This window comes from Pan paniscus, chromosome 5, assembly GCF_029289425.2.
Source record: "Pan paniscus chromosome 5, NHGRI_mPanPan1-v2.0_pri, whole genome shotgun sequence".
In the NCBI taxonomy this organism is placed as follows: domain Eukaryota; kingdom Metazoa; phylum Chordata; class Mammalia; order Primates; family Hominidae; genus Pan; species Pan paniscus.
In genome coordinates, this window is record NC_073254.2 from 191119164 (window position 1) to 191135000 (window position 15837).

General features: G+C 48.7%; 1 protein-coding gene and 2 pseudogenes across 1 annotated transcript; 2 read left to right on the forward strand and 1 right to left on the reverse strand.

Moving 5' to 3' along the window:
• Positions 1 to 11835: 11835 nt before the first annotated feature.
• On the forward strand, positions 11836 to 14317 carry LOC134730645 (putative uncharacterized protein FLJ46235; annotated as a pseudogene).
• A 159-nt stretch (positions 14318 to 14476) lies between these two features.
• LOC134730646 (putative uncharacterized protein FLJ44672) lies at positions 14477 to 15806 on the forward strand. The gene has a single exon (XM_063605573.1). It carries the CDS (start codon positions 14689 to 14691, stop codon positions 15436 to 15438), a length of 750 nt encoding a protein of 249 aa, XP_063461643.1. The 5' UTR covers positions 14477 to 14688; the 3' UTR covers positions 15439 to 15806.
• The window catches only part of LOC134730564 (protein capicua homolog), a 2278-nt pseudogene continuing 2186 nt past the window's right edge, over positions 15746 to 15837 (reverse strand).

A 15837-nucleotide genomic window follows, 5' to 3' on the forward strand; every position in this document is an offset into this window, starting at 1 on the left:
GAGGTATTGTTTTCTGTCTGGACTCCCAATTCAATTCAGTTGATATTTCTGTTTATTCCTGTGCGAGGATCCCACTGTTTTTATTACTGTTCCTTTGTAATAAAATTTGAAATTGGGATGTGATCAGGATCAGCTTATCCACTTCTGTCCCAAGGCCTTTGGGATTTTTGTAGGAATAACATTGAATCCACGGATTGCTTCGTGTACTTTGGGAAACTTAACAATGTGGTCTACAAATCCACAAATAAGATAAGTTTTTACATTTATTGGGAATTTAATTTCCTTAAGTAATGTCTTATAATTTCCCTCATCTAAGTCTTGTCATTTCATTCCATTTATTCCTAAGTATAATATTGCTATTGGTATTTTTTAAGGTAGAATTTTCATAATTTGGTTTAGAGATTATTCATTCCTAGCATATGCATATAAAATGGAATGTTTGGCCAGGCACCGGGGCTCATACCTGTAACCCAAGCAGGTTGAGAGGCTGAGGAAGGGTTAGGGTTAGGGTTGGGGTTGGGGTTGGGGTTGGGGTTGGGGTTAGGCTTATGGCTTAGGGCTTAGGGATTAGGGCTAGGGCTCGGGCTAGGGTTAGGGTTACGGTTAGGGTTGGGTTAGGGTTGGGTTAGGGTAGGGTTAGGGTTAGGGGTTAGGGGTTAGGGGTTCGGGTTCGGGTTTGGGTTTAGAGTCCATGTGTTCTTTTGGAGCAAGTCACTATGCAGAGCCCACAGTTATGGAGTGAGGAGTTGGCTCCACCTTCTTGGTGGCTGAGTGTCTACATCAATTATTTGGAATTCTTTTGCAAAGGAGATTTCTATGCAACTCCATTTGCTTATTCACCTAGGGATACAAATACAGACACCTAGATAATGACTTTAAGCTTTAGTTATTATTCAACACTACAGTATTATGTTGCACAATTCATTCCTGTGTTGGCCATCAGTAGCTGTTTTTATTGGCTCTTATTTTTCTTTGATATATTTTAAATTTTTTAGTACTTACTTACTTTCTGATACTTCCAGATTATCCTGGCTCCTATATTTACTGTCCCAGTTCTAGTATCAGACATTTCTTCAAAGAGCCTGATTCCTTTCAGAATGGTAGGAAAACTTACATCTGGCTGCTGAATGAGCACATTGTATCTTGTCCCTCATTGGCAATGCTAGGAAGTATATGTGTGTGTCTAACCTACCTATACACACCTAATTATAAAGTTTTCTATGTAGAACTGTGTGTATCTTTATTAAACTAAACATAAGTTTACGTTGATGTCTCCACCTCTGATCTACTATCACATGAATCATTCTAGCCTTCTTGCCTTGCTAATTTGTAATCTCCCACTTCAACAGTGAGAAACCTGGTTCCCACCATCTGTGACTTATGTAAGTCATTGTTTTATTCCAGATACAGACACTGTGGTTTTACAATTGTTCACAATTGCTTTTGTTGGAAAGAACTTTATAAAGTGGAATCCAATGATGAAGTATAGTTCATGTGCCTTCAGCCTACAGATTCTGTTCCTTTTCAAAGTGACTTAGGTCAACACCATTTTCCCTACACCTTCAGTGAGTTTTTACCTACATTTGTGTCTTAGTCCATTTCGTGGTTCTGTAACAGAATACCTGAGGCTGCGTAATTTATAAGTAAAAAAGGTTCATTTGGTTCACAATACTGGTGGCTGGAATGTCTGAGATTGGGCAGTTGCATCTGGCAGGGCCTCAGTCTTTTTCACCTCATGGTGGAAAGTGGAAGGGGAGCAAGGGGTGCCCCAGAGATCACATAGCAGAAGTGAAAGCAAGAGGGAAGCCAAGGAAGCCAGACTCTTTTTAATTACCTACTCCTGCAGAAATTATCTATTCCTGTGAGAACAGAACTCACTCACCCCCATGGAGGACATTAATGTATTCATGAGGGATCCATCCCCACGACCCAAACACCATCCACTAGGCCCCACCACCCCACACTGACACAGTGGGAGTCAAATTTCAACATGAGTTTTTGTGGGGACAAACCACATCCAAACCATAGTAATTTGTAGCATAAATTCTTTTTCACATGATGTATTCTGTCCTGGGATACTCCACATCCTGAGTAATTGTATTTAATTTGAATAGAGTTTGCTTTAACCATTTGGCTGTAAAATTCTGCATATTTCGACAAATGCATTGTGGCAGATATCCCACTATTAAAGTATCATATGGAATGCTTCAAACCCCCACCCCATGGAGCCAATGGCTTCCCATCTGTATAGTTTGCCTTCTCCAGTGTCTCATTAAATGAGATCACATTGTGTGTATCCTCCTCAGACTGTCTTCTTCCATTTAGCAATGTGCATGCAAGATTCACTCATGTCTTTGTGTCAGTTGATAGCTTGTTCCTTTCTATGGCTAAATAGTATTCCATTACATGAATGTACCACAATTTGGTTATGCATTTTGGGGAGCAGAACCTTCCTCTTCTAACTTTGTTCCAGGGTTGGAGACCTTCAAATTAACTGACAATGGATACATTAGTAGGAGAGACAATACTTGGCTTCTTGTTCCCCAAGTATCATTGTGGGACAAAATTCATCAGATGGCAGGATCCAGTTTACAAAGGGGTAAAAATAGCCCAGAAACAAGAAACAAGACTAGAATCTGATAAGCTATAATGGCTATAGTTTTCCTTTAAAATTTTTTTTGAGACAGGGTCTGGCTCTGTCATCCAGGCTGCAGTGCAAAGGTGCAATCTCAGCTCATGGCAACCTCTACCTCCTGGGTGCAAACGATCCTCCCTCCTCAGCCTCCTGATTACCTGGGACTACAGGCAGATGCCGTCATGCCCATCTAATTTTTGTATTTTTGGTAGAGACGGGGTTTCATGGTAGCTTTTGATTGGAAATAACATCAAAGTAGTTGTCAAAATACTTAGGAATGTTATTTTTGGATTGTAAGGTGAGACTTGTTTAGCTTTGGAAAAAATGCCCAATTTGTAATAGGGGAGGAAAAATAATTTTTTGTTTTCGGAATTCTTAGATGGGATGCTCTGTAAAAACTGACAGATTAAAATGAGCAAAACAGAAAAGTTTAAAAACATGTATACCTTATGGTTACATGGGAGATACTCAGGGAAAAATGAGTAAATCTCCAACAGGTGGCTTTCAGTTCAAGCATAAATACTGTCTTCAACTTAAAGAAAGAAGATTTGAGGTGCATTAGTGGGGAGTTAACTAGCAAAAGCACATTAGACAAGGGTAAGGTTCGTTATACAGACTTAAGTCCATGCATTCTCCATTGATAAGACTCTTTAGTGATTTAGTTATCGTTCTCTTCTTGGTGTCAAGAGAGGTAGCTCAAAAACCTGCAGACAAATGTTTATAGTAGCCAAAGGGGATCAGACTATGTCAGCCCAAAATATGCCACTTCGGCATAAGTATTCATGGCAACCTCTACCTCCTGGGTGCAAACGATCCTCCCTCCTCAGCCTCCTGATTACCTGGGACTACAGGCAGATGCCGTCATGCCCATCTAATTTTTGTATTTTTGGTAGAGACGGGGTTTCATGGTAGGTTTTGATTGGAAATAACATCAAAGTAGTTGTCAAAATACTTAGGAATGTTATTTTTGGATTGTAAGGTTATTACAATGGTTTATTACAAAGGTTATTACAAAGGTTATTAAATGGTTATTTCCTTTATAGATGTAAATTTTCTTTACACAAGTAATTTCTACTGTGTTTTCACAACTTCCTTTGTTAGCTTTTTTTTTTTTTCAAAATAATTAGCTTGGAATAATTCTTAAGCCAAAGGGACATATTTTGGGGTTGCATATTCTGGTTTCCTACCATTATATTTTGGGGTGGCATATTTTGGTCTTATATTTGGTCTTATATATAGACCAGCTGTGCTTTTTATGGTTTTCAGGTCTCTAGTATGTTGAGCATCTTTTTGTAAGTGTACTTGCCATCTGTAGATCTTCTTTGTTGAGGTGTCTGTTCAGATCTGTGTGCATTTTTAATTGAGCTGTTTAACTTATTGTTTAGTTTTAACAATTTTTAATATATTTTGAATACAAATTCTCAGATCTGTATTTTGCAAATATTTTCTTCCATATGTGGCTTGTCTTTTGGTTCTCTTAACAAGGTCTCTTCCAGAGTATAAACTGTAAATATTAAGAAATCCACATTGTCATTTCTTCTGTGTATATCAACCTTGTGTGTCATTTGTTAAAATTCATTACCAGACGCAAAGGCACATAGCTTTTCTTCTGTAGTTTCTTCTAGAAATTGTATAGTTTTGCATTTTTAGTGTAAGGATGATTTTGAGTGATTATTTGTGTAAGTTGTAAAGTTTTCATCTACATGCATATCATTTCTTATGGTTTCCAATTAATCATTCCCTGACTATTTTTGGGAAAGACACAGGATAGTGGGCTCTGTTAGAGGAGATAGCTAGACATGAACAGGAGGGGGAGCTCCTGGAAAAGGGGAAGTCTGGGAAGCCTCACCTGGAGGGACCCCCAAAAATGCACATATTAGTAGCATCTCTAGTGCTAGAGTGGATGGGCACTTGTCAATTGTGGTTAGGAGGGAGAAGAGGTACCTACGCAGAAACACCCTAGAACTTCTCTTAAGATGCCCCAATCATCATTCACTCTGCAATAAAAATGTCAGAATATTGCTAGCTACATGCAGATAAGAAGGACAAAGGGGACATTCTTAAGAGAAACCTGGCACCATAAGTACAGATTAGGGCAGAGAAAGACATTCAAAAGAGGAAGGTGCAGTAGATACAAACGTGACTGCTGTCAGCCTGCCTGGGATGGCGGGAAGGAGGCTGGTGCCAGTGTGGATTCGGATTGATCACCACACATGTACCTCAATCAACAGTAAGGAGGTCCCACAAGCCTAAGTGGGGCAAGTTGGGGACCTAAGGCAGTAGCAGGAGAACCAAAGAAAACAGGCGGAGACTTGAGACAGAGGCAGGAATGTGAAGTCCAAAATAAAATTCCCCGCACAGGACTCTTAGGGTGTTTTCATGCACTATCAGCCCACTCCTCCCTATTTTTCTACAATAAGCTCTTTACACTGTATTTCTTTTGAATGAAGTTGTCTTCCATCTTTGCACTGCCTCTTGGTGAAAATCTTTCTTCCAAGTTAACTGGGACATCAGCTCTTCCCAGTAATAGCTCCTTTTCAGTTTTAATTTACAGAACTGATGGGGATTAATAACTGGCGCTCTGACTTTAAGTGGTGCAGGAGGCGGCCAGTAGGGGACGCCAGCCATCACACCGGGAGCAAGAGGGCCCTGCCTAGTCCCCATCTGCCTGCAGGTGGCTTGCAGCCACGACAATGCCAGCAAGAGGGCCTGGCAGTGTCACTGGCTGCCAGCAGGGGGCGAACGACGACTACACTGTGAGCAAGAGGGCCCTGCAGTGTCCTTAGCTGCCAGGAGGTGGCGTAGGGGCACCACACCATGAGCAAGAGGACCGTGCAGTGCCCTGGTTGCCAGCAGGGGGCGTGCTGCCACTACACTGTGAGCAAGAGGATCCTGTAGTGCCCCCAGCGGTCAGAAGAGGGCGTCCCCTGACTACACTGCAAGGAAGAGGGCCCGGCAGTGTCCCCAGCTGCCAGCAGGGGAGCCAGCCGCCACTACACTTGGAGCAAGAGGGCCCGGCAGTGTCCCCAGCTGCCAGCAGGCGGGTGTGCTGCCACTACAATGTGAGCAAGAGGGCCCTGCAATGTCCCTAGCTGCCAGCAGGCGGCGTGCCGCCACTATACTGCAAGCAAGAGGGCCCTGCAGTTGCCCTAGTCGCCAGCAGGGGGCGCAATGGCACAGCACCGTGGGCAAGCGGGTCCTGTACTGCCCGGGTGCAAGCAGGAGGGGGCCCGAACCGGGCTGTTCAGATTACTCAGGTTCCACCCGTCTCTGCGACGCGCCGCCGGGGACGTGTCTCTGCGCCTGCACCGCGCCACCCCCGCGCTCCCCGCCCGGCGGCGTGCGACTGTGCGCCTGCAACACGCCCCGCCACCGTCAGCTCAGCGACGTGCGTCTCTGCGCCTGCGCCTGCGCCGCGCCTCACTCCCGCTCGCCCAGCGACCTCTCCCCTCCGGGGACGCGCCGGCGTGCCTCTATGCCCTGCGCCGCGTTTCCCCAACAGCGCCGCGCCGCCCCTCTCTGCGCCTGCGCGGGCCCGCCGCGCCGCCCCGCCCCTCTCTGCGCCTGCGCGGGCCCGCCGCGCCGCCCCGCCCCTCTCTGCGCCTGCGCCGGCCCGCCGCGCCGCCCCTCTCTGCGCCTGCGCCGGCCCGCCGCGCCGCCCCTCTCTGCGACTGCGCCGGCCCGCCGCGCCGCCCCTCTCTGCGCCTGCGCCGGCCCGCCGCGCCGCCCCTCTCTGCGCCTGCGCCGGCGCGCCACGCCTCTTTGCGAGGGCGCATTTGCGTTCTCCTCAGCACAGACCCGGAGAGCATCGCCAGGGCGGAGCTGCGTTCTCCTCTGCACAGACTTCGGGAGTACTGCGAAGGCGGAGCAGAGTTCTTCTCAGGTCAGACGCGGGTGGGCGGAGGGCACTGCGAGGGTGGAGCTGTGTTCTGCTCAGCAGAGACCTGGGGGGCACCGTAAAGGCGGAGCAGCATTCTCAGCAGAGATGTTGGTGGCACTGCCTGGCTTTGGGACAACTTGGGGCCGCATGGACGGTGAATAAAATCTTTCACGGTCGCAGCCCTGAATAATCAAGGTCAGAGACCAGTTAGAACGGTTCAGTGTGGAAAACGGGAAATCAAAAGCCTCTCTCAATCCTGCGCACCGAGATTCTCCCGAGGCGGGGGGCTGCATTGCTGGTTCCAACTGCAGCGTCGGAACACAAATGTAGCATTCCTAATGCACACATGACACCCAAAATTACATGAGTAATATGGTTAGGGTTAGGGTTAGATTACAATTTCTAACCTGTTTTATTTTGTTTTTTTTTGAGACAGGGTCTCCCTCTGTTGTCCAAGGCTGGAGTGTAGTAGTGCTATCGCAGCTGACCGCAGCCTCAACCTTCCAGGCTGAAGCGATCCTCCTACCTCAACCTCCCACGTGGCTGAGACTACAGGTGCTTGCCACTATGCCCAACTAATATTTGGAATTTTCATATACGTGGATTCCAGAGGGGTGACAGCGAACCGTGAGTAAGCATGGATTTTGGTATATGCAGAGATGGGGGGCTGGAACTAATTCTGTATACTGAGGGACGACGACTGTATATGTTTTTACAATTACGCTGTAGGATACATTCTGTTGCATAGCCTTGAAAATAATAATTTTTAATTGAGTGGAATAATAATAATAATATTGCTAAAAGTAGCAGCTGGCCAGGTGTGGTGGCTCACACTGGTAATCGCAACACTTTGGGAGGCTGAGGCAGGAGGATGGCTTGAGGCCAAGAGTTTGCGATAGGCCTTGGAAACGCAGGGGGAGTCACCATCCCTACAGAAAAACACATGAATTAGCCTAGTGTGGTGGCATGTTCCTGTAGTCCCAGCTACTTGGGAGGCTGAGGTGGGAGGATCACTTGAGCCCAGGGAGGCTGAGACTGCAGTGAGTCATGATCAGGCCTCTGCACTCCAGCCTGGGTGACAGAGTGAGACCCTGTCTCAAAACAACAAAAAAGTAGCCGCTAACATCAACTGAACTTTTATACCAGGTGCCTATTGATACCATAGTTTAATTTCTTAGAACTGTTTCTTATTTCACTTACCAACTCTGTCTTCAGTTACTCCCAGATTTTTACTGTGTGTGTCCAGATGACCTTTTGTTTAGATTGAATTGTCTCCCCAGAAGTAAGATTACTGTGAGTCATGGTGAATGGACATTCTCATTACCCTTGATGTAAGTTGACAGGGTTTTGAGTGCCTCCCAGCTATAATCTTAGCACTTTGGGAGGCCAAGAGAGGAGGATTGCTTGAGGCCAAGAGTTGGAGGAGGCAGTATGGCAGTATGGTGAGACCCTGTCTCCACTATTTTAAAAAATTGACAGGCTTTACCCGGGAAGGCTTATACACAATTTAAACACCCCTCATAGTATAAGAAAGTGCCCATTTCACTGCACCTTTGCCAGCACAGGGTATTATAATTTAGTAAGTCATTTTTTGTTTGATTATTTTAAATAGATAAAAGACCTCATGTTACTTTACTTGTCACATTTCAACATCTTTCCTTAGCTTATTAGCTCTATCTCTTTTCTGTCTGTAAATGGTTGTTGTTGTTGTTGTTTTGTTCTTTGAGACAGGGTCTTGCTCTGTCACCAGGCTGGACTGTAGCGGCATAATCATGCCTCGCTGCAGCCTTGACCTCCCAGGCTCAAACTTCAGCATTCCGAGTAGCTGGGACTACAAGTGTGCACCACCAGTCCCAGCTAACTTTTTTCTTTTTTTTTTGGATAGAGACAGGGTCTCACTGTGTTGTCCAGACCGGTCTCTAGCTCCTGGCCTTAAGCAATCTTCCTGCATTAGCTTCTCAAATGGCTGGAATTTCAGGCATGAGCCACCATGCCTGGCCTGGGCTAGTCCCATATTCTCTAGAGTTCTCTTTACTTTGTGCTAGCCAATCTCTCATTGTGCTGTTCACCTGTTATAATGAATAATTCTCCATATTAAATTTTACCACTTTAAACTTTTGAGTGGTTTATGCTTCCTGATTGGACTCTGACTAATATGTTAGGAAGGGTCCCAGGAGGTAAACCCACACAGATGGGATTTGGGCATAGGTTTGGTTTCCCAGGGGGCAGTGCTGAGCTCTTTGCCAGTGGGAAATGGGATGCTGGTGATTTCCAGTAGGTGACCTCACAGTGACTCAAGCTACCACTTACTGTTGATTGTGACAAAATGCCAGCTGAGGCACATGCCTTGGGAGCTAAGTGGTTTCTGCCCTTGACCACTGTGAAGACTGTTTTGGGAAGGGTCGCTTTGGATGCACTTGAGCAGGGGTCCCCAACCCCTGAGCCATGGAGTCGTAAGGAGCCACACAGCAGGAGGTGAGTGGTGTCGAGTGAGGGAGGGAGGGAAGCTTCGTCTGTATTTACAGCCACTCCCCTTTGCTCACATTCCCGCCTGAGCTCCGCCTTCTCAGATGAGCAGCAGCATTAGATTCTCATAGGAGAACGCACCCTGCTGTGAACCGTGCATGTGAGGGATCTAGGTTGCGCTGTCCTTATGAGAATCTAATACCTATTGATCTGTCACTTTCTCCCATCACGCTCAGGTGGGACCATCCAGTTTCAGGAAAACAAGCTTAACACGCCCACTGATTTGACATTATGGTGAGTTCTATAATTATTTTATTATATATTACAGTGTAATAATGGAAATAAAGTGCCTAATAAATGTAAATGTGCTTACATCTTTTGGCCCAGCTCCTACCTCCCGGCAGCCTCTCCAGGCCCAGAACTTTCTCCAGTCAGTCTCTACAGACCAAGCTCATGACTCACCATGGCCTATTTAGGCCCATACCCTACATCACGGCAGTCTCCGCAGATGAGGCTACTGCCTCACAACAGCCTCCACAGGCACAGCTCCATCGTTACAATGGCCTCTTTAGACCCAGCTCCTGCCTCCCAGCCTTCTCTCCAGGCCCTGAACTTTCTCCGTAAGTTGAGGTAGCTGGGACTGTAGGTATACATGATGATACTTGGGTAATTTTTAAATTGTTTTGTAGACATGGGGTCTCACTTTGTTGGCCAGGCTGGTTTCAAACTAATGGCCTCAAGTGACCCTTCCACCCCTGCCTCCCATCCTCGAGGTATTTGCCACCACAAGGAGCACTTGTTCAATTTTCTAAAAAAGAAATTTCTAAAGTAAGGCTGTGGGATGATGGCAGGAAGATAAAAGAAAAACAGAAGCATAAGTTAAAATGACTTATTCACACATATTCTTTTGACAGCAAGAAGAACTTTTAGTATATACATTCCTTACAAACAAACAAAAGGCAGGTAAACAATGTTGTATAGGAACTTCAACACACACTGTACAGTATTCCCACTTTGCTGACATAAGTTATGGAAATTTCGTAGTTTACTTGAGTGTCGCTACCAGTATTTTGCTTCTCTGATGATTTTTATCAACTTCCTCATCTGTTAACTTCTCTCCAAGGTATGTCATGTCACGACATACTGCCGCTGCACGAACATGGCCAGTGTCTTCCTATTCAACATGTAGAATGCTTTCCTAATTTCTCTTTTTACTCTCTGTCTTTGTGTTCTGCATTTTCCTTACTTTTATTGTCAGAAACTCCAGAAAGTCAATCGTACTAATTTATCACGATTTGCTTTATTAATTTATACTTTGCTTATATGGAATTTTGCCCAGCAGACCTCATTACAGTTTCTAACCTGTTTTATTTATTTATTTTTTTTCTGAGACAGGGTCTCCCTCTGTTGTCCAAGGCTGGAGTGTAGTAGCGCTATCGCAGCTGACCGCAGCCTCAACCTTCCAGGCTGAAGCGATCCTCCCACCTCAACCTCCCACGTGGCTGAGACTACAGGTGCTTGCCACTATGCCCAACTAATATTTGGAATTTTCGTATACGTGGATTCCAGAGGGGTGACAGCGAACCGTGAGTAAGCATGGATTTTGGTATATGCAGAGATGGGGGGCTGGAACTGATTCTGTATACTGAGGGACGACGACTGTATATGTTTTTACAATTACGCTGTAGGATACATACTGTTGCATAGCCTTGAAAATAATAATTTTTAATTGAGTGGAATAATAATAATATTGCTAAAAGTAGCAGCTGGCCAGGTGTGGTGGCTCACACTGTTAATCGCAACACTTTGGGAGGCTGAGGCAGGAGGATGGCTTGAGGCCAAGAGTTTGCGATAGGCCTTGGAAACGCAGGGGGAGTCACCATCCCTACAGAAAAACACATGAATTAGCCTAGTGTGGTGGCATGTTCCTGTAGTCCCAGCTACTTGGGAGGCTGAGGTGGGAGGATCACTTGAGCCCAGGGAGGCTGAGACTGCAGTGAGTCATGATCAGGCCTCTGCACTCCAGCCTGGGTGACAGAGTGAGACCCTGTCTCAAAACAACAAAAAAGTAGCCGCTAACATCAACTGACCTTTTACCAGGTGCCTACTGATACCATAGTTTAATTTCTTAGAACTGTTTCTTATTTCACTTAGCAACTCTGTCTTCAGTTACTCCCAGATTTTTACTGTGTGTGTACAGATGATCTTTTGTTTGGATTGAATTGTCTCCCCAGAAGTAAGATTACTGTGAGTCATGGTGAATGGACATTCTCATTACCCTTGATGTAAATCGACAGGGTTTTGGGTGCCTACCAGCTATAATCTTAGCACTTTGGGAGGCCAAGAGAGGAGGATTGCTTGAGGCCAAGAGTTGGAGGAGGCAGTATGGCAGTATGGTGAGACCCTGTCTCCATTATTTTAAAAAATTGACAGGCTTTACCCGGGAAGGCTTATACACAATTTAAACACCCCTCATAGTATAAGAAAGTGCCCATTTCACTGCACCTTTGCCAGCACAGGGTATTATAATTTAGTAAGTCATTTTTTGTTTGATTATTTTAAATAGACAAAAGACCTCATGTTACTCTACTTGTCACATTTCAACATCTTTCCTCAGCTTATTGGCTCTATTTCTTTTCTGTCTGTAAATGGTTGTTGTTGTTTTGTTCTTTGAGACAGGGTCTTGCTCTGTCACCAGGCTGGACTGTAGCGGCATAATCACGCCTCACTGCAGCCTTGACCTCCCAGGCTCAAACTTCCGCATTCCGAGTAGCTGGGACTACAAGTGTGCACCACCACTCCCAGGTAACTTTTTTCTTCTTTTGGATAGAGACAGGGTCTCACTGTGTTGTCCAGACCGGTCTCTAGCTCCTGGCCTTAAGCAATCCTCCTGCATTAGCTTCTCAAATGGCTGGAATTTCAGGCATGAGCCACCATGCCTGGCCTGGGCTAGTCCCATATTCTCTAGAGTTCTCTTTACTTTGTGCTAGCCAATCTCTCATTATGCTGTTCACCTGTTATAATGAATAATTCTCCATATTAAATTTTACCACTTTAAACTTTTGAGTGGTTTATGCTTCCTGATTGGACTCTGACTAATATGTTAGGAAGGGTCCCAGGAGGTAAACCCACACAGATGGGATTTGGGCATAGGTTTGGTTTCCCAGGGGGCAGTGCTGAGCTCTTTGCCAGTGGGAAATGGGATGCTGGTGATTTCCAGTAGGTGACCTCACAGTGACTCAAGCTACCTCTTACTGTTGATTGTGATGAAATGCCAGCTGAGGCACATGCCTTGGGAGCTAAGTGGTTGCTGCCCTTGACCACTGTGAAGACTGTTTTGGGAAGGGTCGCTTTGGATGCACTTGAGCAGGGGTCCCCAACCCCTGAGCCATGGAGCCGTAGGGAGCCACACAGCAGGAGGTGAGTGGTGTCGAGTGAGGGAGTGAGGGAAGCTTCGTCTGTATTTACAGCCACTCCCCTTTGCTCACATTCCCACCTGAGCTCCGCCTTCTCAGATGAGCAGCAGCATTAGATTCTCATAGAACGCACCCTGTTGTGAACCGTGCATGTGAGGGATCTAGGTGGCGCTGTCCTTATGAGAATCTAATACCTATTGATCTGTCACTTTCTCCCATCACGCTCAGGTGGGACCATCCAGTTTCAGGAAAACAAGCTTAACACGCCCACTGATTCGACATTATGGTGAGTTCTATAATTATTTTATTATATATTGGATATATAATAAATACATATATTTATTATATATATTAATATGTTAAATATATTAATATATTAAATATATTATTATATATTGTAATAATGGAAATAAAGTCCCTAATAAATGTAAATGTGCTTAAATCTTTTGGCCCAGCTCCTACCTCCCGGCAGCCTCTCCAGGCCCAGAACTTTCTCCAGTCAGCCTCTACAGACCAAGCTCATGACTCACAATGGCCTATTTAGGCCCATACCCTACGTCACGGCAGTCTCCGCAGATGAGGCTACTGCCTCACAACAGCCTCCACAGGCACAGCTCCATCGGATATTGGATATATCCAATATCCACAGCCCACAGCTTCCTCAAGCCAAGCTCCCCAGGCCCAGGTCAGGCCTCACGGTGGCCTCTCCAGGATGAGCTCCTGCCCTCCGATGGCACCTGCAGGCCCCAAATGGTCTCCGGTCGGTGGGCTCCTCCACGCCAAGCTTGGGCCTCCCGGCGACCTCTGCAGGCCCAAGTTGTCCTGAAGTTGGCATCTCCCGGCCGTGCCTCCCAGCAAGTAAGCAAGCTCTTTTGGCTCAACTCCTGCCCAGCTCCCAACTGCCTTTGTGGGCCCCGAACTTTCTCCAGCCAAGTTCTTCGGGCCTAATTCCTGCCGCCCGGTGGCCTGTACGGGCCCAGCAATGGTTGGAGAACAGCCTATGCAGGTCCCCGCTCTTGCCTCCCAGGGGCCTCTCCAGGCCCAGCTCTTGACCCCACGGCGGCCTCTCAGGGCCAAGTCCCTGCCTGCCTCCCAGCAGCCCACATGCGGCCCAGCTCCTCCCTCACGGTGGCCTGTTGATGCCCATGCCTCTGGCACCCTGCCCAGAGGCATGAGCCCCTGCCTCACACCGGCCCCTCCCATGCTGAGAGAGGTCAGCGTGAGCCCTTGCCTCACACCGGCCCCTCCCACGCTGAGAGAGGTCAGAGTGAGCCCCATGCCTCACACCGGCCCCTCCCACGCTGAGAGAGGTCAGCGTGAGCCCCTTGCCTCACACCGGCCCCTCCCACGCTGAGAGAGGTCAGCGTGAGCCCCTTGCCTCGCACCGTCCCCTCCCTCACTGACAGAGGTCAGCCTGAGCCCCTTGCCTCACACCGGCCCCTCCCACGCTGAGAGAGGTCAGCGTGAGCCCTTGCCTCACACCGGCCCCTCCCACGCTGAGAGAGGTCAGCGTGAGCCCCTTGCCTCACACCGGCCCCTCCCACGCTGAGAGAGGTCAGCGTGAGCCCTTGCCTCACACCGGCCCCTCCCACGCTGAGAGAGGTCAGCGTGAGCCCCTTGCCTCACACCGGCCCCTCCCACGCTGAGAGAGGTCAGCGTGAGCCCCTTGCCTCACACCGGCCCCTCCCACGCTGAGAGAGGTCAGCGTGAGCCCTTGCCTCACACCGGCCCCTCCCACGCTGAGAGAGGTCAGCGTGAGCCCCTTGCCTCACACCGGCCCCTCCCACGCTGAGAGAGGTCAGCGTGAGCCCCTTGCCTCACACCGGCCCCTCCCACACTGAGAGAGGTCAGCGTGAGCCCTTGCCTCACACTGGCCCCTCCCATGCTGAGAGAGGTCAGCGCGAGCCCCTTGCCTCACACCGGCCCCTCCCACGCTGAGAGAGGTCAGAGTGAGCCCTTGCCTCACACCGGCCCCTCCCACGCTGAGAGAGGTCAGCGTGAGCCCCTGCCTCAACAGGCCACCGTGAGGGAGGAGCAGGGTCGCACGTGGGCTGCTGGGAGGTAGGCAGGTCCTTGTGCCTGGGAGGTCGTGGTGGGGCGAGAGCTGGGCCTGGAGACACCCCTCTGAGGCAACAGCGGGGCCTACAGACTCTGTTCTCCAGCCGGAGCTGGGACTGTTCAGGTACTGGGAGGCGGGATGTGGGTCTGAAGAGCTTGGTTGCCGAAACTTCGGTGTCTACAAACGCAGGCGGGAGCTGAGCCAAAAAAGCTTGTTTCCTGGGAGGTGGGAGATGCAGCCAAGAGAAACAGCTGTGCCTGCAGAGGCCGCCATGTGGGAGGCTGAGGCCGGGCCTCCTCAAATCGGCCTCTCCAGAGCCACTTGTAGCCTCCCGGCGTCCTCTCCGGGCCCAGCTCTTCCTCCTGGCTGTGTCTCCAGGCCTGACTCTGGCCTCCCAACAACGTCTTTGGACTCAGCTCCTGCCCAGCTCCCAGCGGCCCTGGTAGGCCCACCACTTCCCGAAGCCAAGCTCCCCAGGCCCAGCTCAGGCCTCACGGTGGCCTCTCCAGGCTCAGCTCCTGCCCTCCGATGGCAATGTCGGTGGGCTCCTCTAGGCCCAGCTTGGGCCTCCCGGCGGCCTCTGCAGGCCCAAATCGTCCTGAAGTCGGCCTCTCCAGGCCCAGCTCCGGCCTCCCGGCGGCCTCTGCAGGCCGAAGTCGTCGTCAAGTCGGCCTGGAATTGGGCCTGGAAGAGCAGCAAGTCGGCCTTCCCGGGCCCAGCTCCGTCCTCTCGGCGGCCTCTCCAGGTGCAAAACTTCCTCGAGTCAGCCTCTCCAGGCCCAGCTCCTCCTGCCTCCCAGTGGCCTCTTTCAGCCCAGACCAGCTCATGGCTCTTGGCGGCCTTCCCAGGCCCCGCTTTTGACTTTTGGTGGCCTCTTCAGGCCCAGAACTTGACCTCCAGTGGGCCTTTGCAGGCCTGGCCTCCTGCCTCTCAAAGGTCTGCATGGGCCTGGACTCACAGCGGACTCTCCATGCCCAGCTAGCCCTTGCCTCATTGCGGCCTCCCGAGTCCAAAGCTCCTGCCTCTCGGCCGCTTCAGCAGGCCCAGCTCCCGCCTGCCAGCGGCCTCTTTAGGCCCAGCTCATTCGTCACAACGGCCTTCCCAGGCCCCGTTTTTCCCTTCCGGCAGCCTCTTGGCCTCTAATTTGTTTATCTTTTGTGTATAAATCCCAAAATATTGAATTTTGGAATATTTCCACCATTATGTAAATATTTTGGTAGGTGATTTATTTGGGGTGAGTTTCTGCACCAAGCCCGAATTTTTTATTTTATTTTACTGATTATTTGGTGTTAAACAGGTTTAATGACGGTCATGGCAACTTTTTGGCACAATGAAAAATATCGCCCATGATCAACGTGTTCTGTTCTGGGGAAGGGGGCAA

Coding starts and splice junctions, on each gene's coding strand:
- LOC134730646 (XM_063605573.1), top strand. CDS start 14,689: ATGCAGCCAAGAGAAACAGCTGTGCCTGCAGAGGCCGCCATGTGGGAG.